Below are 27,730 nucleotides of genomic sequence, written 5' to 3' on the forward strand. Positions count from 1 at the left end.
TGTTACCTAAATCAAGAATGTTGAGAGAAAATTAGAATTACTCCTGCAGAAGAAGTCACACGCTAAAAAATGCCCAACAATGACCCAGCATGTTTGTCAAAATGTGCTATGATTACACAGCAATAAATACTACTTGATTCAATCAAAGGCTAATTTTTTCTTCTCTTTTTATTATTTAGTATGACAACTAACTATGATGGATTCAATATCATGATTCCTAGGCTCAGTTCAGCAGAACCTTGTCCTCTGCATTTTGAATCTAACTATCATCTTCTCTAGGTACAGAAATACTAATGCTTGCATTTCTCAGCAGTGGACATGCACTAAGAAATAAAATTTACCTTACAACACTTCCATGATCCATTATAAACTTAAGAGGACATAAGCATCCAGTTTTAGTGAAAACCAAAATTTTTTTCTGGATTTGTGGCATTCTTCAGCCTTATATAAACATAAATAAAAAAAAAATATTCAGATTAAATAGATGAATAGGAATTTGCAGGAAAGAGCATGTATTGGATCCTGTGACATGCAACTGTTTATAATGCTATGCTGTATAATCTAGCTGTCTTTTGAAAAAGTTCAGTCACGTGTAAGTAAAAACAAAAATAAAAAAAATACTGGTACAGATTAAGTGAAGTCAAAAACTTACAGGACGGAGAATCCACGCCTAAGGCATTCCATCACCTCTCAAACTATTTGTAGACATTGAGTTCTTTGTGAGAAACAGTACAAAATTCTACAGTAGAGTGTGAGGATCCCTCCTCTCAAGTATTATGTGTTTCTGAAGAAAGAGATCTCCTCTCTTATTGCAGACAGGATATATAGCACCTTTGTTCAGCTTCTTTTATTCTTTTGAAATGTCAGAAAATACAAAACCACAACAATAATCTCTCCCTTACAATGGAGTCCCTTGAATTGCTGCTAAAAATTAGTGCATGGTATGGGGACATCAGGGACATTTCCTTTCAAGCAAAGTGGGAGGTTTCATTCAGCTTCTTCTGTTGTTGATAATGGCAGTAAGAGCTCAGGATAACAAATTTCAAGTACATTTAAAAACACGCTTCTCATGAGTCACCATTATCTGCTGCTAAAAATGTGCAGTTCAAGAGTTTTTATGAGGCACTCTGGACACTCTGGCTTGAATACTGTGGTCTTGGAATCAAACCTCTGAGCTGTCATGGCTGTAATTATGTGGTAGCATCATTGGTTCATTGCTGCCTGACTCGTTTGTGCTTTCCTTCTTGTCAGAATTTCGTTTCCATTTTAGCAGCAAAATGATAATTGCAATTAAGCAGATGGCAAGAAGAATGGCAGCAGCTCCACCAATGATTGTGACTAAGCTGATTCCTGCACTTTGGTTATACAGTTCCCTGGGGAGAACACCATTGAGTGCAACCTCCCTCTGAGGCACCTGTTTCTTGCTGGTGCGATCCAGGGCTATGTGCTGTATGTTCGTTCCTCGGTTGCTCTCCACTCCAATGTCTCTGGCAAGCTCTGGGGCCTGCTCAACTCCCCTCTTCTGCCTTCTCTGTGTGGATGCTCCTGGGCTCCCAGCACTGAGGAGCGAGTGGTACTGGTGCTCCACGCTTCTTTTGCCGATTCCGCGGTTAGCGTTCTCCTTGGAACGCACGGTGTAGATTGTATGGACATACCACTCCCTACCCAAAGACACCTGGAAAGAAACATTTTTTGTATTTAAACACACACACACTAAATCTGGACAGCACTAAATGCAGAGGAAATCAGTCTCTGTTCTGAACTGAATGCCTGGACAAGCACTTTCAAAATCATGCACAGAAAACTCCTGACTATGTGCTAATGTGCATCAGAAGAGTTGTATTTTCTGCCAAAATTTTCAGAGGGTTTAGTCTCCATTCCTCTCCACAGTCAGACTCTGTGGCTACCAAGTGCAGATGAAGAAGGCTATGGCCTTGGCATGGTTTTGGTGCTATTAGCACTAAAAGCCATCTAAAGTAACTTTAGCTGTGGATGGGCCACAGAAGAGGATTTTCCAAGCCCAACCTACCAAGTGATTAGGCCCTAGCTGTAATTCCATCTAAACATAAGAAAGCAATTCTTTACTGCAAGGTTGAACATTGGAACAGGGAGTCTGTGGAGTCTCCTTCAACAGAGATGTTCAACAGACAACTGGTCATGGTCTGGGGCAACCTGCTCTGGGTGACCCTGCTTTGAGCAGGGTGTTGGAACAATCAATATCCACAGGTCCCTCTAAACTTAATCCATGCTGGGTGGCATGGGTCCCTGCAACCTGTATGAGATGACACTACTGTCCTTCAATTTTACTCATCTTTCCTGGATACGTACCAGATTTGGCTTCCACAAGGTTCAGTAGTCTAGTCTGAATATTGTCTTAAAGATACTACCTGTTAATTTGAATGGTTGCAGCCCAGTTTTGTTATTTAGGAAAATAACACATTTTCTATTTAACTCCTGTTTTTCCAAGTATTTTTCAGGATATACTTTCTTCATATTCTCACTTTTTGGACAGGAAGAGGACCAAAAATCATGGCATTGGAATACATAGAAATGTATTCTTCATGTAAAAAATGAGATTCCATTTTCCCGGGGGCAAATTAGAAACACTTTTTATACTTTTAAGTAGGCCTTTGTTAAATACTCTACTGCTTACAACGGGACCTTTAATTCTGAAGTAGCCAGGAGAAAAATCAAAGTCTCTTTCATATTTTTCCTACTAATTTATACACTTGAGTTGTGCATGCAGTTTTGCAAATACTAGAGACAAATAGTGAAGAGAGAAATTTTGGCTGGGTTATAGAGATGAAATAGCTGAATGCACACAACTGAAGGGTTATATATATTTAAGAAGTAGTTGCATCCTTTAGTTGTCAATTTTTAGGCTTTCCAGTGCTTCACAGTGTGCAAGTTTGCAAGGAAAGAACTGTACAGAAAATGCCAAGTATCAACTTGATTTTGATGAAGATTACTACAAATGCTTATGATTTTTAATTTTTTGTCTTTGAGAAGTGAGATGGGAAGCAATAAAACAATGCTGTGCAACAAGAATCTTATTAACTTCTTAAAAGAAATGTACAAGAATAATTTGCATAATTTCTGGTTAGCCTGTGGAATTATACAAGAGAAAAAAACAAGAGTATTCCAACACAAATACTTGAATAAGTGTTCCAGATTTTATATCTAGAAGTTTCTAGGCATCTATAATTGTGTTTGATTGCCACTAAAATCAGAATAAATCTTTCTGTTGGTTTCAATTTGACTTATTGTTAACAACAATACTTGTGCAAGTGTTTCTTCCTTGGTTCAGTAGTCTTGCCACTAAGCTACAGAAATCATACCTGAAACAGAGGAGTTGAGTCTACTTTGAATCCATCAGAGCCTGGCTGTTTAACTAATGGAATTGCTTCGGGATCGTCTATTGCAAGTTTTGCATTAAAAAGTACATTTCCAAAGCTTGTGGCTTGTGTCTCTGGCTGAGCTTTGTCCTGCATGGAAGGGAAAAAAAGTTTGTAAAGCACAGGTTTATTTCTTTGAGAAAAAACAGTTTTAGTATTTACTTGCAATGTATAAATTGTGCAGTTTAAGCATGCTAATTTATGCAGTCTAGGGAAATACTACTACAAGAGAAAAGCTATTAGAAGCAGTTGTGGTCCCATCTGACTTGTACTGACTTCTATTTAATCTCTTGCTTTTCTGGAATAAAAGGGTAAAACTAGAGAACAACCATAGCTACACTTCTTAAATAAAAAGGATACATAAATGTGGTCTGAAATGAAAGTAAGAAATCTATTTCCCAGACTAAAGAAGCTACATTTCATTTCCTTAACAGACAGTCACATAAATTTGTTTAGCTTATTAGATAATCATACTAAAGTTAACTCTAAAAGTTGGGCATGAGGTCTGCAGTTACCTGGGGTTACTCTATAGTTATTTTCAGGAAGGAAATGGGATTATCCAAGCCAACTTTAAGTGTATTTCCCTTTCCCTATGGACTACAGGGGCAACCTGGATGACTAACTTTGCATATACACTAGATTTTGGGTGGTTAAACACGAAACAAATTACAATCCCTCACTTGCATGTCTCCTGAAATTCTCTCTGTGGTCTGTGGATAAAGTCAATGCAGAGAAAAAGTCTATTTTGGGACTCTAACTTAGGTCAAACTCTTACTGAAAGTAGTTCCCAGAAAGATAAAGAATAGAACCACGAGGGAAAAGGCAAGATACTGCCTCCATCAGTTCATGTTAGCCTGGAGCTCGAGTCAAAAATTTGGTGCTGTTGAGAACATTTTAAAGAACAGTTGGGTTTTGGGTAAAAGACAAGTTAGAAAAAAAATTAATATATATATATATATATCTCTGCATCCTCACAGAATTAGAGCACTTACCACAATCTTAAACCTGTACAGAAGGGATGGAGAATCAGCAAGGCACCCATATTCAGTATTGGATGGATTGTATTTGGGTACATATCCATCAGCTCCTGTGCAGAGGAAAACCTTCTCGATGCTACAGTAGAAGGAGTCACCCAAATTCTGCACTGGGTCCACCATCACCCGGCCGTATATGATATCACCTGCAAAGAGTGCACACAGTTCACATCTGCACATCTGAGCACTCAGCACAGCTCTGAGGCTGAGCTAACAAAGCCTTGTCGAGAAGCTTAGTGTAACAAGCACACACCCTTTACTCCTAGACAGCAACAAGATCCTGACAGTGTGGAACACAAATTAAATGTGCATGATCTCTGCACAATTATACCTTCTGAGAAAGCAACGTCACTTTCTTGCCCAAAGCCCATCGAGCCGTCAGACAGCCACAGCGTCTTTTTGGAGAGGAGGAACATCTGGGTGTTCAGGCTGAACTCAGCAGCCACTGGGTCACTGACCTAAAACCACAAAAGCATAACGCTGTTCAACAAGCCTTTTTAATGAAAAAAAACATAGACTGATCTTAAACTCTTAAAACAAAGCATGATCTTCTCCCAATGTACATTACTTAACAGCTCTGCACATCTACCTGCAACAATACCGTTTAATGAAAAGATCTCCTGGTACTAGAAATATTTTATATGGAAACAACCTTTGGATTATCTGCCTCTGAGATATTTGATAATATTCTAGGTCAGTTTCTTCTCACCACATTTTTCCAAATCCCAGCTAAGGAAGTGTCTAGGGCAACTTACGTGTGGGGGTAACATAAGGAAAACTTTTCCCTCAAAACTTCTCTCTGACTCACCACAGCCTGTTTTCTCTATCCCATTTTCATTCTTACACACAAATCTCGCCTCTGCTTCTGATCATCTGTCAATATTTGAAAGCACCCATTGCTGAAGGTTTATTTGCAAGTATCAGTTCTTCTAATGTGCTGCAGGATATATCAGATCGTCATGCATGTGAAAATGCACCAAACCATTTGAACATCTTTTTATGCTAGTATCTATCTTTATATATCTGACACACAAGGTTCTTCCTTCATTACATGAAAAGGATAAAATTAATCAATACTATCAGCAGCAGTTTTTCATGGGACCATAAAACAAGAAAGAAGGCTGTAGTGGTTTTGAGGCAGGACAAAGGCAAACTATAAAGCAACATGGCATAAAAAAAGGGAAATTATACAGTGAATTGAAGAACTAGTGGAGCCTAAAGTTGGAAAGGATGCAAGCACCTGTGGAAATAATGCGGAAGACACATATATCCAAAAAAAAAAAAGAAAAAAGAAAAAATAACAAGAGGACACTAAACAAATAGAAAAAAGCTAACATATATATGTATATTTATGTATATATATGTATAAGTGTGTGGACAGGAAGGAAATAAAATGAAGAAAACATTCTTTCTGGCTCATGGACAAGGGTCCATTTCACAATAGAGTCCTAAAACTATCAAAGCAACAGGATCTGGAAAGAAGAATGTACAGCTCAAACCTTTTTATAAATGGAGTGCTACTCTTTTGAAATAGAAGCCCTAGCACCCCAGCCTTTGCAAAGAAAAAAAAAAAAAAGATAAAAAATTCTATTCTCTTGGAATGCTTCTTTCCAAATGCCTGAAAAACAGGCCATTGGGTTGTAGTTCCACAAATACTTGATTAGTACAACTGTTTTCCAGCTGTGTTATTTAGGATAGTAGTTAAAGTGTAATTACTTTTATGTGCATTTGAGACAATTTATATGAGAGTTTTTAGAAAACAATCTGTGAGGATCTCCTGAGTGAGAAGAGTAACTGTCAGTTTATTCTGCCTGTCATGTCCATCAGCTCTGCATAGGGACAATGTGGGGACACTGCAGATCACCCATGGGATCAAAGCCCATGTAATACTTGGTACCTCAAGGAACAAAGCACTCTTGAGATTGGCCCATCCCAGGGCAACAAGCATCCTGAGTATGGAAGGGCTTCTGTCAGGAAATAGTGATATACATTGAAAGAAAGGAGATGCGGAAAGAACTGGGACAAAGCAAAGCTTGGAGGTTGAATATTGTTCTTTTTCAAGGAATTCCAGAGTGAGACGGTGTTAATACAATCCTCACTAGAGTTCCAGGCTACCTCAGGGGCTGTGGAGAGAGGAAAATGGAGATAGGCAGGTGATACATGTCCAAAAAGGAAATGTTGAACCAGTGGGGAAACACCAAATAAATTTTGTTCTTGAGTCTTAAAATGGTTCCTCACTTGTGACCAGTGAAAACAATTATGAAGGAAATTAGAAGAAAAAGTTTCCAAGGAAATGAAAAGTTTCATTTTAAAAAGCCCAAGAAGGCAATTCAGTATGGGAGATGGAGCATTAGACTAAGAATTGGGGGACACAACTCTTGTCCTGCCTCATCATTTTATCATTAGACTTTGCAGTCAAAAGTAATTTTGGTCCAGTTGTGACATACACTCGCTGATTTCAGGGAGTCACAAAGTGGTTTGGGTTGGAGAGCACACTGAAAGATTATTTCACCCAACCTCTCTGCCATGGGCATGGACACCTTCCACTAGACCAGGTTGCTCAGAGCTCCATCCCACCTGGCCTTGAAGACTGTCAGGGATGGGGCATCCACAGCTTCTCTGGGTAACCTGTGACAGTGCCTCACCACTGTCATCGTAAAAAGTACCTTCTTTTCATCCAATCTAAACACACCATCTTTCAGTTGCCCCTTATCCTGTCACTGCAGCAGCCCTTGGTAAAAAGTCTGTCTTTCTTATAAGCCCTGTTTATATGTTGGAAGGCCACAATAAGGTCTCCTTAGTTCTTTCTCTTCTACAGGATGAACAACCCCAAATCAGCCTTTCTTCATAGGGGAGGTATTGCAGCGCTTTGATAATTTCTCTGGTCCTCCTCTGACCTCCTCTAAGAGATCCATGTCTTTCTAGCAGTGGGTACCAGAGGACTGGATGCAGTGGGCCTATACAAGGTATCAGGTGGTCCCTAGTATAAGGACTAGCATCCTTCACTATTTATTTTCTTATTTGTGAAAGAGTGGATATCAATGCTTACTCAGTTTTGCACAATGACTAAAAAGTCTTAGAAGCAAAGTGCTTGATACTGACTACTGAATTTGTGCTATTGCACTGCTTCTTTTTTGTGTCCTGCTTTGGGACACAGTGCTTCAAACTGTGATCAGATAGAAAAACTATCATGGGCTACAGAAAGCCCAAGCCTGTTTTACTATGAGTATCTCAAGAAAGAGAACTGGTTTTGGTTTGAAAATTGTTGATGATGGGGGTTTAGCTGGCCACAGTCTGTGACATTGTTGCAACTTTGTACTTTATGCCTATTTTGAATTGATGCTCCTGAAACTTCCATATACTGTATTGTTAAAGCCCAATCTCATATAATAAACCCTACAGTATCCATTTATTTATTCCAAGGCAGTTCTAATTCTTAGCCATAGCTTTTACTTATAGGCTACCTCCAGGTAAGAGTTAGGTCTCTTTCTAGGATACTCTGCCCATTTTCCAATGACTTTTGTACATTTTTTGACCTTTATTTGAAATATCAACATCTTATTGTTTATGCTAAGATCAGGAACAAGTTGTGGGTTAGCATTGCTATGAATTGCTTTAGAGTCCCTAGAAGTAGATTAGAAGTGCCAGACAAAGGCTGAAGTGCTGAACTAGTATAAATTCCCCTCACCCATTCCATTCAAACTTCTCCAAAATGTTGAAATGTGGTTAAGCCTGAGAAGGCAGGTTTCACATCAGATCATGTATCATCCCTCTTCCTTGCCAGGACTTAATGCCCTCTCAGGAATCATCTGTTCTCCCACAGGTGGCATAATGCCAAATGAAAGCATAAAGACTGCATACATTCCCTTGTGTACTCTGGCTAAGTCAACAGAAAAGTAATTGTGTACCCCTGACTGATATGGATTTATTCTGTAAGATGACTTAATAGCATAATCTGTACTATTAATGAGCATGAAACCACAGCCACACTGTTCCAGGATTGGCTGTACTAGCTCCAAATAACAGAAATGATATAACTTCCTCCTTACACATCCCAAGGTCACACTAGCCCTTTTGATAACCTGGAAAGCTGGAAGTTTATGTTCTCTTAACTATCCAACATGACCCCCAGTTGTTTTGTTTTAAACCAATGTTTTCTACAGAAGAATCCACTTCCCCTAATTTTTTCCCAGCTACAGAGCTTCACAGCTGGATTTTCTGAAAGATATGCTGTTTGCCTGTTGCCATATGTTTCCATATGATCCATATTGGTATGGCTCAGATTCGTTTTGGTCACTTTTGTGAGTTTTAAAGCTAAGCAGTGTTGCCCGTCTACATTTCCCTCCACAGTCAGTGCTAGAAGTTCTACCTTAGGACTGAATGAATCTTCCTCTGGAGGTTCCACTTTCAATACCTGAGACCTAACTCTGATTTTGTGTCAGATGAAAACCTTCTGATAATAGTTCTATATTTTCCTAATTACCTAATAAAACTATTTACTACCAAAGCTAACAGACAAAAAAAGGATTCCTAAATGTTACTATTGCATCACAGTAACTTTCCCCTAAATCAAGTTATTCAGCAGGAGAGGACTATGTGCTCTCCCACCAATTTAGGGATGCTTTCATTATTAGCAAGAAATTCAGTTTCTAGCACTGATACTACAAGACCAACAAATGGGAATCAAATTAGAAAGGAAACATGACGAAGGCACCATTGTAAGGGTACCTGCTGGAATCGGATGTCCAGGTCAAAAGTGATGGGCTCCCTAGGATTGCAGATCACGGGCAGGCTGTACTCCTGATGTGGGGCAGTGGTGCAGGCTATCAGCTTCACTGTGTACGTTCCAGAATAGTCTCGGACCTGGGCACAGAGAGACAGGGAGCTGTGCCACCAGCATCCCAAATAACGGGCTGGGGCAGTAGGGGACAAGGTGAGGGCTGAGGTTTTACCGCAAAGTCAGAAAGGAAGCTCCACTGCTGCACTGGCAGGTTGTAGGTTGGCTCGCTTCGGACGAGGCTGAGGCTAAAAGTGAGGCCCGGGTGGTCAGCTGACATAACCATGGAAGTCAGAGGTGAAGCTAGAAACATGGCAAAGAGACAGACTTGTCACCTTTAGTGCTTCATTGCAAACTCTTGGAGCCTGAAAAACATTCTCAATGATTCATAAACCTTGATGCCATAGCTGATGCTAATACCTTCACGGGGCATTGGGTTTTATTAACTGAAACTAAAATAAATGACAGTCAGCTCAGCTGGGCCTCCTTGATTCTTGTTCAAATGCCTACTCAGCTGCTGCTTTTGTACACAATGAGAGAACTGTATGAAGAATAAATTTAAGAGACCATCAAAAGAGTGAGAGTAGAATGGCAGAGATCTATAAACCCTTCTATTTTAAACTTGTCTCTGCCTATAAGCAAAACCAAACATACTAGAGAACAGGTGAGAAAAAGTAGAAGAACCATGAAGGAGTTATATAGGTTAAAAACAACTGAGTTAAACTAGAAGAGATTTTCTAATTTTTTTTCTCTTCTCGCTGTTGTTCAGCAGATTTAATTTAGTTAGATATTCTTTTCCATGGTTGGCACTCATGCTCAGATTTATGTCTGTAGACCGAGTCTTACACCTGTGATTACTCTGAATAAAGGCAGTGGGGTTTAAACAGATTAAACTGCAGGAACAGGTCCTGACCAATGACTAATTGAATGTCAGTGAGAGTGTTATATTAACGGAATCACACAATGCCCACACAAGACTTTTTCTTACTCTCTGAAAAAGGTCTAAATATCCTAGAAAAGCTTCAGGTTAGAATAGAAATTTTAATGCTAAGTTCTTAGGGCAATGTAAATAATTATACCTTTGGGGTTAAAAACATATATCTATAGATCCCTAATGGACACAATGGCCTAGATCTTCCTCCTTCATAAATCAGGCTCTTGATCCAGTGGAACTATTTGCCTTCCATCAGATTAATATGTATTTCAACAAGTTTGACAACCTGAATACAGTCATCAGTGAAAAGTAAGAAATCTCAAGCAGAGGAAACATCTGTATCTGAAGAGCATAGCTTCAAAAAAAAAAAAAAAACCAACAAAACCCACAATCAGTTATCAGAAGCTGAAATAGGAAAAAAAAAATAATAGTATCAAACTTGGGGAGGATGGCTTTATTTCTGCTGCTAAAGGGTAGGTTACACTTACCAGGATGGGACATAACAAACAGACCATGAAACCGGGCTTCAGTCTTGAAGTTGACAACCAAGCGTCCCTCTTCACTGATGCGCATGCTGGTTGGGAACAGGGAACCTGCCAGCAGAAAACAATTATTAACAAGTGTCCTCCACTTGCAGGTGTCAATGAAATCACACTCCTCTGAAACACCAGACCCACTCTTTCATCTACCCTTGCCATGTCACTTGTTTGGTGAGGCCTGCTGATACTTTTTGGATTGATTTCTGATTCTTCTCAAACTAGAACTTAGGAAGAGAGGCCTTGAGATTTTGGGATGTGATACAGTTTCCAAAGCATATAGGGAACTTCCCTGCAAAGCCATGCTTTTACATGTCACCATGGGCCCAAACAGCTGGTCTATGCTCAGGAAAATCCACACAGCAGTTTGTGCTTGGGTTCAGGCAGCATGGTCAGCTGCCAGGGAAATCTGCAGAATGAAGACTTTTATTTTCACCAAGTATTTAAGCTCATTCCTACCAATGAAAGGTGCTTCAGAGATGCCCTTTATCAGTGTCTCTGTGCCTACTGTGCCAAGGCAGCAACCATCAGCATCAGCTCGAGCAGCTGGCTGTGACTTCCACAGCAATCTGCTCTAGGGTGCTGCTATCTGTGAAACTCCTTCTGACAGGCTTTGCATTGCTGTCAATTTTTGGCAGGAATTTTGCACAAAATACAGACCTTATGTATTCTAATTTCAGATTACAAGATCTTGTACCCAGAAGTAGTTTACTTCTGTAGCTTGCAGCCAAGACCCTTTTCTTCTCGAGTTCAGCAAAGCTTTAGAGTTTAGGTATTTCCTCCAATGCTCCCTTACAAACAGCCAGTGATGTATCACCATTCTGCTTGCCAGGAAAAAGAAGGAAACAGGAATGTTCCCCCATGAATGTGCTGGAAATTGAACACACCAATGTGAATGTATACCACCTACAAAATCATCTGTACCAAACATATTTCTTGTCACAGTAGAAATAACTATATATTCATGTATTAATTTGAGCTTTAGAAGACCTTGACTGCATTATAGTGTTACTTAAAACTTATGTAGCACAATTATATGAATTGAGAGGCATGGAAAGAAATTGGAAACTAGTTAACCCCTCCTTGCTCAGCAAAACAACAGCTGAAAAAATACTACCCAAGTAACACTAGAATATGCTGAGGATTGCTTTGTACTGGTTGTTTTCAAAGGGAATTGAAAATGTTCGGCACATCCAAAGATGTGATCATCAGTTTCTTAAATAGATAAATAAAAAAAATTAAAGATGGGAAATGGTGGCATAGATGCACAATGTAACTGCTGAGACAGAGGATTAGACCTGGTCATTATTTGGTGACTAGCACATCACATGATCTGTGGCATGCGGCTCATTCTTTAGGCATGGCATGACATGGGCTTCATTCTTCATGCACTGCAGATTCCCCTTGCTGCTCCTCATTTCCTGCTCTTAACATAAGGACAGAAATGGCATGGCAATGATTTCTGTAGTTCATATACAGAGTTAGCACAAGCAAAAAGTGACTTTAGGTTCCCAGGAGTCCTGAAATTCTTTATGTACATAATTACAGCTGGTAACCTGTATTCTACCTTAGGGTGAGAAAGATGGGAAACACCTGAAGCATAATGGTGGGAAACGTTAAGTAAATTTGCATAAAAAGAATAATGCAGCACACAGGTGTAACTATGTATTTTAGTCTTGCCCGTACTATGCACATACTTGCACATAAAATGTCACTATTTGTAAAAAGTAATTTAAGTTTTTAAAAGATAAATTCTGCAATGATAGATTTCTACTTATTGAGTAGTTATAAACATTTACTGACTGTATTTAACATATTGTAGAATGTCTCAGAATTTACTGCTCTCACTCAGAGGAAAGGCTCCCATTATACAATTCTGTTTCTTTTGAATGTTTCATAACATTTTCAAAATATCATAAGTTTCTGAAACTGGCCATTCATAGTGAGAAAAAAACGGTATCACAGAAAAGCTTCAATTATTTTCATTAAAGCATAAACATCTTGTGTGCTAACAGAATTTGGTTATAGAATGTACCCTGAAGTTCTGACTGGATATAAATGTTTTAAATTTTGCACATGTACTTCAAATATAACAATACAATTGTCCTTCTTTGCAGTAAAAGAGCTGATGTTAACTTTACACGATTTTCATAAAAACTCCAGCAGATATCTGTGAGTGCTAGGAAACGACAGACTGCAGTTGATAATAAATGAAATTATTAAATTTGTCTTTAGTATTGGAATGATTGAACAACCATCCTACTGCGTGCAAACCACGCTCCCAGTAGCAGAGCGCGAGCTCCACGGCAAGAACCGCAGCGCGCACCTTGGAGCTCTGCCTCGGGCGGGCTGCCGATGCCGTCCTTCCACAGGATGGCGGTGTCATACACGAAAGTCAGCCGCAGCTCCGACTGCAGGTCGAAATGCTGCCAGCCCCCGACGCCCACCGGAGAGTGGAAAACGTAAGAGACGTACAAAGGGACTCTCAGCGTGACATAGGACTGCACTAGGTTCAGAACCTACAAAAACCAGAATTGTATATCAGCGTTAGTGACCGTGACCGGCAGCATCGCGCAAGCAAGCTAAATGCTGGAGAAAGGCAAGAGAGAACTTGAAATAAATACTGAGACTCAATCAAAATCCCTCTTTTTGTAAATTACAGATGAAGTGCAAAACCATGTTTCAGTGGTTTTCAGCTGAGATTACATCCCTTCAAGTTTCATCTTTGTACTTCAAACTGATAAAACATAACCCACTCAATTTTGAATCATCATTTTTTTTAGTACATAAACAACACAACTACAAATGAAGGCTTTAGGAATTTTTCAAATATGCTTTTTCATTTGCTCTATGGTTATGCCTTAACTAACTCTTTTGTTTATGTTCTTGTTACTATCAACTAAGAAACTCTTCTGGAAGATGCTGAAATTGCTTGAATATCATTACCAGACTGAGTCCTTGGACTCTACTTAGCCACCTCTGGGACTCTTTCTTCCTTCGTGCATGGATAATAGGTAACATGCTGCATGCAAACACAGAAATCATACTGTTTTTCACTGTCTGGAAGAGCAAAAAATAACAAGCAAGTTGATATGGATTTAAAAATAGAGCCTTTCTTTATACATTGGACCAAACAATTGCGCTGTAATTATGAAAGAATTACGTATTCTTTATAGATATATATATTATGAAAAAAACCAAGAAGAATAGTGTCAGTAAACTGTCACCTCTTAAGATAGCTCTTGCATGATACACAGATCTAAGCCTGTTTGAAGAGACTTTGTGTTTATGTTTGGTTACAAATGCTTTGCCACTCACATATCTCTGAATGAAATGTTCAGTCCAGATCCTTTTAGACCATTCTGTATTTTCTTAGAAATACATGGGAGTAAAGACATTGAGACCATCTCCCAGTGGGAAACTTGTCAAAGTCATAAAAGCTGTTGAATTCTGATTTAGTTCCAACAGAAATTCCATATATAAATTTGCACATCTAAACATTTCCCTGATTACCTTACATCCTTCTAAAGTGTGTTTTCAAATCAAAATTCCCCAGCATTCAGGGAAGTTTACAAGGAAGCTGAGTTCAACCAGAAGCAAGTCAAGGGGCTGAATGACCATCACTTTACAGCTGCTTTACACTTTGAAATGCCTGACAGAACCTTTACTTATATAATGTAACCACAAATTTACTGCTTGCACCCACTAAATACTTTGATTAAGGACTAATGCTTTAATTAAGGACTTTGTAAAGGCAAATGTTCATAGTTGCCACAATTCACTTTCACGTGTGACTTTCCTTGATCTGCACTTTGTGCTAACAAAATGTTTTTGACTTATATTGTTTGACTCATTCCAAAATACGTGCTAGCATTTAGATAGTAGTCATTTGGAAACACACAGTATCACAGAATCAAAAAATTTTAGGGGTGGAAGGAAGCTCAGGAGATCACCGAGTGCAGCCCACCTGCCACTCAGGGTCACCTAGAGCAGGTTACACAGGAACATGTCCAGCTGGGTTTTGAATGTCCCCAGAAAGGGAGACTCCATGACCTCACTGGGCAGCCTGTTCCACTGCTCTGCCACCCTCTTATGCTCTTTCCCATGTTGTGGTAGAACTTTTTTGTCTAAGTTTATGGCCATTGCTCCTTGTCCTGTCACTGGGCACCACTGTAAAGAGCCTGGCATCACTGAAAAATAAAACACTAACACAGACTGGTAGACAAGAAACTAGAGTTGTAGATTATAGTAATGCTTTGTTGGTTGTACATAAACAAAATCAAGAACTTCTATTTGGAACAGAAGAAAAAAAGTTCTCTCTATATATTAGATGACTAATTAAAGTTAGACAAAAATATTCTTATTTAGTACCATTTAAGTTGCAGATTTATCTTTGGGATACCTGCATGAGTATCTGAGCAATTATTTTGGACAGAGATTCACTAAATTGTTCCAAATAACAACACGATATTCTAACTTCCATTAAAAAAAAATAACAGTGATGCAGCTCTCAAGTGTCTTATGGTTTGCCTTTGATTCAGGGGTAGCCTCAAAAATTTGTCATTTCCTGGACCAGTATCAAGAACTGAATGAATATATTTGATTGTATAAAATATGTATTACTATTGTAAGGTCATCCTAGACAAACTGTGTTGGCTTTTCTCTCTGCCTTTTTGTTCTATATCTGGATGCTGTACAGTAAGAATTAGATACTGAGGTCAGAGATCCGAAATTTAGTTTGCTCATAAGGAAGAGATAAAAGTATGTGGAACAGGATTTAATATATGCCCATTATTTTCTTAAATAGAAGCATACATAATGCTTAATGATAAAGTAGAGGACTGGAATATCAAAGTGAGAATTTAATGACCTTGAGGATTAGAATAATAGCAGTGAGATGAAATCTTATAGCTTAAAGTATAAGGTAATAGAAACCAGTCACAGGGATTTCTGTAGAAATGAAAGACATTCATTAGACACAATAGAGGGGAAAGAAATTTTGTTATGCCAGTTGATCACATCATAACTATGACCTTCCTACCCTCTCCATGTGCTGTGATCCTAAGATAAACTGAGGAATGGGGTGAAAATTAGAAGCATGCATGCCATTATACAGAGCACTACTGAGAGCTTATCTGGAACAGCTTTGATCATCCATGCTTGAAAAAGTCTAATTTGCATTGTAGACTGCGGAAAAAGAAATCAACATAATCAGAGGAATGGAAAAAACTATCTGATGAGAAGAGTCTAAAATAGCAGTGTTGTTAGGCCCAGTACAACAAAGGCTGAGAGGGAGTAAGAATGCAGCCTATGTACATCAGGACACTAAGTGCAGAGAAGGGCCACTGATGATGAAAGATAGTGCTGACACGGGAGCAAATGGCTGTGAGATGGCCATGACAAACACAGCCTGGAAACCAGAAGAGTTTCCAGCCCTCAGTGGGGTGGCACTCTGCAAGAATAGTGAGCCCGTGGAATCCTGTTAGGTTTTAGATTAAGTTTATGAGTGTTGGAATGACATTATATAGACTTAAGGCAGAGGCTTGGATAGGGTGATCCACAAAACTCCTTCTAGCTCAGTACCTTATGACATATCAAACTAAAAAAGCCACCCCTCATTACAAAGCTTTTCTTTGCTTTCAATGTATCATTGGCTCTTCATGTGTACTTTACATAAAGCAATCCACTAATGAGGTTTTGTAAGCCACATTTTGGGGTTTTCTTGCCTCCATTTAATGGGACCATAGTGTTAGAGACCTCAGCTTATTTGCACTGGTCAAAATCTAGTAGCAGGATCCCTTCTGGAGCAAGTCTGCCAGGAACACTGCTCCTTTGACATATTACCCCTGCTCTGGGGAGAAATCTGAAATCTCTCAATTTCTAGGGCTGTAGAATTTAAGAGGTTCTTCCCTTTTAGCAAAACCTGCAAGGGGTGTCTGGGCAGCAAAGCTGCTTGCCGCAGCCTAGGAATTTATTTGTGTACTCGTATGCTTCCATCAGTACTGCTGCCCTTATGTGTGATTCATGGCATGGTTGGGGGAGGAAGAATTTGTTGCAAAAAAGCTCCTTGAGTTTTTGTGCACATAAACCCTTCTACAGGCACTCATGGATTTGCAGGTCTGGAGGCAAACCTACAACACTGATAGTCAGAGAATTACTGAATAAATAATTCTCTCTAATAGTAAATGAAAACTTTCAAGACCCTCTCATTCCTACAAAGGGGACTCTACCCTTCTGTAGGCAGAACAGAAAAATCTCAAGATAGCGTATATGAAAGGATCTTTTTGATATAGTGAAAATAAAATAAAGAGGAAGTCAACTGCAGAGGAAAGCTGTGTCAAAGTGAGCAGACACTGCCCTACCCCCCAAATGAATCGATGGAATGCATTACACAGATGGAGGAGTTTGACTTCTCTAGCCCTCCTAATAATGCTGTTTACACCAACATAAGAAAACATTCTTTCCATTGAGTTATCTTTCTTTTCCAGCACTTCATGCAAAGCCTATTGGGAGCAGCCAGCTGTTCATTTTATATCTCAGTGTGACACTGATGAAACCAAAAGGGTGACTTAGAGCTGTGTAAGTGTAGGATCAGCTTAGCTGCTGTGGAGAGACAGGACAGGTGCACTATATATCCATGCACCCTATGCACAGGAGATTTAACCAGTTACACAGAAAAAATTACATTCAGTAACATTGATTTTAAACAATAACAAGTGGGTATAAATTTTAGTCTTCTGATACCAGGAAAGAAATACAGACTACAGCTACACAACAGATGAACTGGGGAAATTCTGTCTCATACTTCATGACAATGCCAGGTCTGGAGAGCCTGAGGAGATAGATAGAGGAGATAAGAGAGGTAGTCTGTTCCAAGGAGGGAACAGACTCTTACAGATAATATCTGGAAAAAATTAGATTAAAAATCGTCAAACTAAGAAATAGAGCTTCATACTTGTTTTTTGTGAAATAAATTATCACAGATCATAAGGTCTGGTTTAGAATACTGACAATTCCTATTTAAGACTTAGTAAGTATTAATGGAGTTTCTATACGTGTTTTTCTTTTCTTTCCCTTTCAGATGCAATCTATCAAACTTCATTAAGTAAAATACTCAATTATTTTGAGAATCTGTCACATAACAATTTAGAATATTTACAATAAAAAAATTATTTTCAATAAAGGGTTGGTGTCATGGACTCTGTTCTACATTTATAGCATGCTTTATTTAGCTGGCTTACATGTCCAGAGGGCAGAGCTTGTCAGTGTATGTGTGTGTGCACATTGATAGTACCAATTAAATTAGACATTAGAAATAACACAAGTTTGTGTTTTATTTTGTGTATCTCAATGAAACAGTCTTTATAAGAAAATTGTATTTTTATTCTCCAAATTATTCCATGTCTCATCTTCTATTGCATTTACTTGTGATGTCTGTGAATTTGAGTCACGCAAGTTTAACAATGTTATCAATTAACTGTTTACACAATGTCAGTATGGCAAAAGTAAGATTTGGCCCTAAGAAGACACTCAGACAGGTAGGTCACAGGTCAAATGCAAAGCAGGTTTGTTTAAAGAAGTCTGAATGGAGAAGAGAATGCAATACAGCCTTGAAATGCCAGTCCCTTGAAAAAATGTAACCTCTGACTTTGTTATACAGCTGGTGCATTCACTTTATAGTTTTTTATTCTCTACAGCTTACTAAATGCACATTTGCAGCTAGAGAAAAAAATGTTTGTCTTTTAGAGAGGTTCCATGTCAAGGGGACATGAGTTGCAGAGTTTTCTTAAACTTGACTGGAGTCGCTAAAGTGAATATAAAAATCTGAAAACAGAAATTTCTGTCTGTTTGAATTTTACAACATCTAGTAAGATTTTCAGAATAGGGTGAGTTTTCACCTTAAAGTACGATTTTGGTAAAACTAGTTCCTATAAAGCTGGAAATATACTGTTTCTGTGTAATAAAAACCCTCTGCAGGCTGCCTTGTATAAGGTGCAGCAGTACATTAGTGATTTTAAAACCTGTTTGCAGACGGGATTTTGAAATGCTCAGTGCCATAACATGCGTAGCATAAATGTGACCTGAACATATTGGAAGAAAGACATTTTCAGCTTGGGCCAAAAATAACTGGTTGTTGAAGAGAAAAAAATGAACTCTTCAGCCATACTCAATTACCATAGTTTCAAGGTATAAAGTTATACATTCAAGTATTTTACTACATGTTCTTCACCTTCTTGCTCCTATAAAAGACCTGATTAACGAGCTGTCATTAATAAAATTAGTTTGAATGGTAATTTCCTTGCTTCCCTATTCCAAGTCTGGCAACAGACTGAAACTATGGAAAGCAACATCCATATATAAATACTTGGCCAGAATCATACAGAAGCCTTCAGATGCCAAACTGCCTGGCTATAGCAAACAGGTATAACAGCAGGAAATGGGATCAAATGATACTTCACACTCCATGAAATAAGTGTAGGCCAGTACTTCAGTGTACACTTCATTAAAGTATGGTCACTTGCTTGGTTTTCACTCATTTTTTCACTTCTTTCATGAATATCTGTCATTGTTTTAGAACCTGTGTTGGGAGAATGTGAGATGATGTACAGTACTTGGCTCTCACAATATCCCCATGAAGTAAAACCCAATCTTTGTTAGATATTTAACAATACTGGAACACTGCCCTCAAATAGAAGAGTTCCCCTTTTTTAAGGCCTATACATATCCAAATGTAGACACTGAATTTTAGACTGTGACTGCAGGTTGTCCTAAAGAAAACTGTTAATCATCAAAGCTGAGCTTAACAAGTACAGAACTCTAATCCAAATTAATTAGCTCAATTTAAAGATGAGCAGGTCTTTAATTTTAGGTAGAAGTTCTTTAAACTGCACATCTAAGTCCATGTTTAGATACATAAATGCCTGGTTTTTCAGTTTTGGGCAGACCCCAGGAAGAAACCGTCACACTGCACACTGAAAGGAGTGCTGCATCTATCTCACACAGGGCTTGCTCATGCACAGAATAATTGAGAAACAGAGTGGGTCACAATCAAAAGGCCTCAAAGGAAAAAAAAAAAAAAAAAAAAGAGAAAACTAAGACCTGCTCTGTATGTATTATGACAGTTCATGAGTTCATGGGAACTGGCCAAGACAGCTGCAGCCTTCAGCAAACACTAGGAGCTGTGCCAGAACTGCACCAGCTGCAGGTCTCCTACCTCACTTCTTGCTTACTAAAGTTCATCCTCTTCCCCTACCATACCAGGAGCTCCCATGAAGTGAAGGTCCACATCATTTAAGATATTGCCAGTTCTTTCTGTGAAATCTCTCTGTCTGAATCAACACAGCTGTCTTTGTTTGACCACACAGGTACTGGAGAACTAGAATCAAGAAACAAAATGTTGAGCCTAAAGTTCTAGCCAAAGTATCTGGTAAATTCAATATATTAAATTTGCAGTGGTAGCAGGATATGGTAAGAGTGTTTTTGTTATTTATCTGTTCCGTCTGTATAATAGAATTTGGGCTTCCTTTGTCTGCTAAAAAAATGGTGAAAACCATAGCTGCCAGCCTTCCTCTCACAGAAGAGGATTATTAATTGTTCACTGAAGGAGAAAAAAACAACAATGGTGACAACCACAGAGATAGGGCACTGACTGCCTCCCCTCTCAGCTGGAGGGGTCATGTGAAGATAAAGACCAAACCTGGAGAAGAATTAAATGGAGGTGGGGAAAACAGGGAGGGCAGTGAAGCGCACACTGGCTGCAGGGAAATGCTTCACTGCTAGAAGTAATTCAGCTTGATATTTCACTTAACATACTGTAAACCTTTTTTTCCATAACCTAGAAGGCACTAAAGTATTACTTCAGCTGCAGTTTCATGGTTCTCACAGCTCATGTTGATCCCTCTCTGCTTGTAAACGAGAGAACTTAGATAAAGTACATAATACTTCTGAAGCCTCAGCAAAGTACAGGTCACTTCTCTGGCCCCATTGCCACTTGTGCATGTCCTCCTAAATTGAATACACAGGTTCTTCCAATTTACTAAAATATTGGAATGATACTTACTTCCTCCTCTGTTTATATTAGCATAGAGATAAATAGGTTTTATTTAGATACATATTTGTCTAAAGCAGCTATTCAGCCTTTTGTCTAAAGGACACAGAAGTATTTAAAATGGATTCATACCAGATCTTCCTTCCTTTTCATTGAGGGAGAAGTGGCTTGCATAGCTTCATATGCAAGCTTCATACAGATGCTTCAAATTGTGTGTGCTTATGGTTGCTTTGTATGGGAAATAAGAATTTGTGGTTGCATATTGCTTGGGCATAAGGAGACAGTCAAAGGAATGATGAGTCAAAGAAATGAAGAAATGAAAACATTCTAAGAACAGTGAAGACTAGCATAATTTTTATCTTGTGGGAATGTGTAAGGTTTACATCCCACACTTGGATGGATGCCTTCCCTTTCTCTCTGACGGCTTCACAGACCTCATGGAATGCACCTGTAGGAGGATCTGCTTTCAGCAGAGGCCAAGCCCAAGCAGAGCATGGACAGTGAGCTTTCAACATGAAGACAGAGACCTTGAACTGGTCTCTGTAAAAGACAAGGTACAAGAACTGATGACAAAGCAGTGAGATGACACATCCATCAAGGACTTTGTATCTGAGACAGGCAGAAGCTCCATTTTATTCTCATCTTCTGATTTAGAGTATATCATCTCTAGTTAAGAGGGGCAGAATGTTAAGAAGTTAACCAAGTGCTAAAGAGATCCTGGTGCAATTTCTTGTCCAGCAAACTGACTATGATTACTGTGAACACCCATGGAGTAAGGTGGACTTTAGGCATGTAATTATGACAAAATAAAAAAAATCAGTTTATCTAATTACATATCTGTATGTCCATTGATGACTATGCTTTTAGTAGTAAATTAGCTCTGTTGCTGCACATGCTTATATATTTCTGTGGGCAATGACACATTTTCCATAACTGCTTTATGCCATTTGGGAAAATGGGATAAACAAATAAGAATTTGTGCAAATAAGTCTACTGAGGTCTCATAGCAGATGGATCCCTGGCAAAACATCAAAAGAGCAGAGAAATTATGACCATTTCACAAAGCAGGCTCACTCTTTTCATAGGTTCAACAAGGAATTCTAGGGTACCAGATCAGTGAGTTAGTTGTGGATAGACTCTGATATGAATCCTTCTTGCAGCTGGAGGATTATTCCCTGAATATACTTTTCTGTACATAAACTTCATATTTACAGCCACTGTACTCCAGAGCCTGAGCAGGCTTATATAGTAATTATACAGGGTAGACCCAGGGATTCATTTCACTGTCACTGCTCGAGAAGAGATCCTGCACCCTTTTCTTTCCACGTTACTATGGATTTCTAGAAATAATTTTCTAAAGTATACCTGAAGTTCTCTCCAATCTCTTGCTTTTAACTCCCCAACCAGTTTCACATCTCTGTTCTTCAACCATTCCATACTGGCAGCTTTTTTTGCGTCCTGAACAGGTAACTTTCTGCTGGGTAAGGTGAGAGCACTGTGCTGTCTGCACTTAATGGGTCATCTTACCCAATGAACAAGAGATCAGCAAAGCCAAGCTGCTGGTAGGACACTGCAGTCCATTGTTATTAGCAAAAACTCTGTCCACCATGTTTTAAAACTGCTTTCTAAGACATACCACAATGAACATTAAATAGTTATCACACATCTATGTGCTAAAAGTAATTCTTCAAAAGGCCTTCATTTTAAGAAAAGACTAAGTTGGCTCACTGTACAGTAAAAGGGGGATCGGTTTGCTCTAAAACACCCCAGAACTGTATTGTGAGAAAATAATAACAAATTTCATGCAGAACAAATGATTCTCTTATTTCTACTAGCACAGATGTATTCTGACGGAAATATTTTATTACAAGAATACAGTACAAAATCAATACCTGCCCATCTGTGCCAATGGTGCCTCCACAGTCTGTGAGGAGCTCGGACATGTCGTAGTAGCTACTGAACTCCCACAAGCAGGCTTCCAGGTTCAGGTTGCGGTAGAAGCGCAAGGTGTTGGAGCCTCTGATTGTTGGGCTGTACTGATAGGGAATGGTCTCTCCAATCACATCTGGATTCTTGGTAGCATCAGTTAAAAAGCCATGGTGGGTCTTCACTTCTGTGTAATCCAACAGGTTGGAGCACTTGTGGTTTCCAACTCTAGTTCCATCAGGGCTAAGTGTCAGCTCAAAGTTGGAGAGCTCTCTTGTAGAAATAACAGGCAGCATGCCTAAAAATATTAATTTATAGCACTATCACTACATGGCAGTTGTCAGATCTCCTTAATTTAGCCAGACTTTGTCAAAGACTAAGCATGTTATGCAGTGCTTTTGTATTTTGTACTTAGACCAATTACTATACTCCAGAATTCAAAGAAAGTTGATATGCTAAGTATGAATGAGAATTTTACCCACAATAACTGTCTGTATACTACGAAAAGACAAATAAAATATTTCTAAACATATTAATATTTAGATATATTAATATACAACATATTATTAAATAAAAATAGTGTGAATAGTAATTAAATGGTATATTTCTGTGCACTTCAAAGGAGATTTACAAAGCTTAGGTCTAGCCCAATTGATGTAAATTATGCAGTTAATCTGAAAATGCTGTTCTTCCCATCAGAGACTACGTACCAATACAGCATCTTATGCATCTTGTTTCAAACTGCACTTATTCATAACATTTTTCTTTGGTCCTACTGTTAAAAGATTATGTTATTAACTTGTCTGTTTAAAATGACCTGACCAGTAAAATAGCTTGAATAACAGCATCTTGTATAAGTTCTCCTAATTCCACATCTGATTTTCTCATACCATCAATATGTGGCATTGTGACTGTCAGTTTGATGAGGTTGGCATAGTCAGGATCTTCTGGGCCAGTGTAGCGCAGTTTGGCAGAGAATGGCTCTGCTCCAACTACTCCTGATATACGAGGCTGACAAAGACCTAGTGGGAAAAAGAGAAAACAACCTTACTTTATGTCCATAGGAAACAATCTATACTTTTCTTTCCACTATTTAAGATGTACTTTTCTTCCATGGTACAGGTATTCAAAACAACGAGACTTTTCTTCAATGACAGATAAATACTTTGAGAAGTATTCTCCAGACGTTTCAACAGGAATTCACTCAAAAGAGGATTCAAACAGAAATGATTACTCGATAACAGGATCACATTTTCAGAACAAGGTGATGATATTGCATTGGTGTCTTTTCAGTTGCATGTGTCAACCTCATTTGCAAAGCCAGTGCCAAGCGCCATACTTTCTTACAGAGGTCTTCAGAGGCATATGCTTTACTTCCTACCACCATCCTAAGTTTTATGGAAGATACCTGACCACTGCTCAGTTGGTTTTGGCATGGGATTGAAGTATGCAGTGATATGTCCTCACAGAAATTCATGAGTCTCCTGATCCACCACTAACAAAAGTGTAGTTAGAAAGATTATGCCACAGGACATGTAGAAATATTCTGCTTAGAATACAGTCAGCTCCAAAGCTGGATCAAGTGGCTTAAGGCCTTGTTAATTTGAATTTTGAATTTCTCCAGGAAAGGGGGACGTGTAACTTATTTTGGAAAACCTTTCCAGTGTAAGTTCCATGTGCTCCAGTACTAGTCCAAGTTTGTAGGACCAGAAACTTAGGTTTGTAATCATGTGATCTGAGATGTATGCAACTTCTAGTTGCATGGTTCAATGGAGTAGCGTCTGCATTCTGGTTACTTTGTCATGTGATGGCCAAAGGATTGCAAGGTACAGATGTGGAAAATCGAAACAGTCCTCTTTGCCCATTTCTAAGGGGTTTCAAGAAAAGAGGAGGCAGGGCCCTCCTCTTGGAGAGCTTATTGGCTCTGGAGGACTCAATGTTGCTCAACATCTCCAAGTATGAAATTTCTGTCAGGACAAAACAAATTTCTTTTCTGCACATGACAGCTTTTTGGTTGGTTGGTTTGGTTGGTGGTGGTTTTAGTTTTGTCTTGTTGTTTTTTTGTTTTTTTTTTTTCCTTAAATGTAAATACGTAAATTACATTGCTAAAGAGACTAAATACCTTTTTTTTTTTTTTTGCACAATCTGAATTCCTTTTGAGAGTTCGGTCTATGCACTGCAGGTCAGGCATCTTCAAAATGGAAAACATTCAGGATTTTTGTAGGTTGCTTTGACCATTGCACTTCTTTCCTTCCACATCACAAGTTAGCTCAGGTACTGGAAGTAATTCATGCATGACAACTCAGTCCTGAGCCTGAGCTAATGAGCTCTGCTAATTTGTCAAGTGTAATCCAAAAAATGCATTATTAAAATAGCAAAGCCATTCTGTCTCATGTAACAAGAAGGATAAATAATTATGAATGCTTTGACCAGGGAAAAATTTTGTCCATGCCCTGTTATTGGGCTCAGTTGCTTCAGTCTTTAGTCAAGGAAGGCATCAATTCTCAGGTATCCAGTGAGGCCTGAATGCCAAATGAGATTTTGCTTCTGGCTAGGCTTTGATATGCCACTCCCATGTGGATTCTTCAGTGCCTAACAGGAGCTGAGACTGTACTGCATCATTACTGCAGCTGAATTCAAAAGTCAACAGAAACCAGGTTTCACTAATTTAATTGCCTGTTATATATTGTTCTCATGAACATACAAGTCTGCTATGTGGATTATTATTTAAAGACATGGAGAATTAGGAGAGAGGAAAAACTTTTTCTTTATACAATGCTTTGCAATGTCAAGACAGTTTTTGCACCACCTCTATGAACAGCAGAAGAAAAGCTGATGTGGTGATGTTAAAACACCTGACCATGCAACCAGCTTTTGTTAGGATTGAATTTGGGATCCAAAAGAGACCTGTGGATCTTGCAGTAGGTGATGATGCCTTACCTTCTGATGTGCTTATAGTGACAATAGGGCTCATAAGCTCAAGACCCTCATTCCCATCTGAATTCACAGCCCGAGCTGCACACTGGACACGAGAACCAGCTTGGAAGTAAATGGAGTCAAGTGTAATCATCTTAGAGGAGGTGAAGAAGGTGTCAAAGTCAACCTCCTTCATGGGGCTGGTCACACCATCGGGGCCCGTGGGAGCACTCACAAGCCAACGGTACCGTGTCAGGGTGTTGTTGATGCTCTCACTGGCACAAATAGAGCCAGTCTTGTCAAAGTCCTCGTACTTAGGATTACAGGCCTGCAGAACAAGGTAGATGTGCTAAGAATTTATTTGCTTCACAGCAAAGAAATTTCAAGTCATCAAGAGTCACAAAACTCAACAATATGGAACTGACAATCCCACTAAATCTCATAAGAAATCACAGTTTATTTTTACAGTGATGTATTTAGCACTGTTAGGGTAGATTAAAAGGGGTATCTAATTATGCTTACTGAAATAAAAAATATTATTTAAAATTGATTTATAGGTGAAAACGTGGCATAGCTATGAAAGCACAAACTACACCCCCACGTACTACTTTAATTTTAATTTGTCCCTTTGATCTAATTCTGCAAATACACTTTGCATTTAAAGACTTATTTTCTTTGATTCTTTTTTTTATTTAGAACCATTCAACTTGTGACATTCCTGTGCAAAAGGAATGAGTGGAAAACAAACTGAGGATGGACAAAACATTCTTCAAGGTATATGAATAATTATGTAAACTTTTCAGTTGCAAAACTACTGGTGAAAAAAATGAAAGAAGCCTGTATTCCCTTCAGCACTCATTTTACAGTCTGTGGCAGTCATTGAAAACAATAGTTTATCTGTTATCTCCAGTGATATTAAATCTACAAATTAAGGCAGGATAATGCAGGAAACACTAAGGTCATGCAACCACAGACACAATGTGTGTATCAATATTGCAATATTCTTAGTGAGGAACAAGTGAAACATCTTTCTATGCTTTTTCTCCTCCTGAAAATGGATTCATTACCCAGAAAAATTAGATTAGCTCTAAGGATAATTCTAGCTCGAACTAATATGTGTGACTAATATGTGTGACTCATCACCATATCGATTTATACTGGGTGTATAAATCCACTGAACAAAATCTATATACTGATTTTGTTCCATTTTTCCACAGAGATACTCACTGTGATACAGATGACAGGATAGCCAGCAATGGGACTGGTTCTGTCTTTGGCTTTAGAAGTATCATCATATATCAACAGAGATGCAACTTGAGGGACAGAGGGAAAGGTGACATCTGCCATGCTGTTCATTTCTTCAATGTAAACAATGGCCTTGGCTGTCTGACAATGAAAAATACAAATACAGTTCTCTGTGAAAATTCAAATAAACAAGCTGGATCTCAATCAGAATATGTTTAGCCTTCAAAACATTTTTCCAAATGAAGTTCTAAAACCTCAACTGGATGAGCTACTGAGAAAGGGTTGAGGCACCAAAAGTACACTGCAGAGTGCAAAAGGAAGAGCTAAAATGAAATTTTTCTTTTCAGAACAGTGAAGATCCCAGACCTTTAACCATGTCTCCCTGCTTTTTTGTTACCACTTCAGTACTCTGGTAGAACCTCCTATGTGCTGTGTATGCTTTAATGCCTGGTGGAAATGGGGTGTTTGTCATCAGCAAAGGCTGTGTCTCTTCTGTTTGGCTGTCTGGAGTCAGACTATATATGGTGTGACACTGCTGAAGCAGACAGGCAGTTTCAAGAACATTTTATGCCATATCAGAGGAGTATACTGTTTGAGTTAAAAGTATGCAAGATACAATGCTAAATAACAAGAATGTGTGGCTATTTAATCTTAGACAATAAGAATAATATTAACATGATTTTGACAGCAGAAGTCATATTTCACCTGAAATTACTCTTTTCAGAACACAGAGGTTGTATTCCCAGAGAGTGTTTCTGAGAGGACATCAGTTTCTAAAACTGATTATATGAGCAGAATATGCCTGGAACGATACCCTGAAGACTACAGTCTTTCATTGAATCTGTTGCCCCATCAACATTATTGTCTTGACAACAAACTGTTTTGTTTAGGTGTTACTGTGACAGCTGGGATGTCCTTT

The 27,730-nt window shown here is 38.7% G+C and overlaps 1 protein-coding gene across 1 annotated transcript in view; it reads right to left on the reverse strand.

Annotated features, from left to right (window-relative positions):
* Positions 1–842: 842 nt before the first annotated feature.
* FREM2 (FRAS1 related extracellular matrix 2) overlaps positions 843–27,730 on the reverse strand; it is a 117,766-nt gene continuing 90,878 nt past the window's right edge. Inside the window, exons 13-24 of the mRNA XM_058018343.1 lie at positions 26,794–26,952; positions 25,591–25,894; positions 23,541–23,672; positions 22,617–22,948; positions 13,003–13,195; positions 10,629–10,733; positions 9,382–9,509; positions 9,158–9,292; positions 4,761–4,887; positions 4,388–4,575; positions 3,339–3,485; positions 843–1,675 (exon numbers count right to left, since the gene is read on the reverse strand). Of these exons, the coding sequence (XP_057874326.1) occupies positions 1,163–1,675; positions 3,339–3,485; positions 4,388–4,575; positions 4,761–4,887; positions 9,158–9,292; positions 9,382–9,509; positions 10,629–10,733; positions 13,003–13,195; positions 22,617–22,948; positions 23,541–23,672; positions 25,591–25,894; positions 26,794–26,952 (2,463 nt within the window). The 3' untranslated portion in view covers positions 843–1,162. The remainder of the gene's footprint in view (positions 1,676–3,338; positions 3,486–4,387; positions 4,576–4,760; positions 4,888–9,157; positions 9,293–9,381; positions 9,510–10,628; positions 10,734–13,002; positions 13,196–22,616; positions 22,949–23,540; positions 23,673–25,590; positions 25,895–26,793; positions 26,953–27,730) is intronic.

The sequence above is a fragment of the Melospiza georgiana genome, chromosome 2, assembly GCF_028018845.1.
Source record: "Melospiza georgiana isolate bMelGeo1 chromosome 2, bMelGeo1.pri, whole genome shotgun sequence".
NCBI lineage: Eukaryota > Metazoa > Chordata > Aves > Passeriformes > Passerellidae > Melospiza > Melospiza georgiana.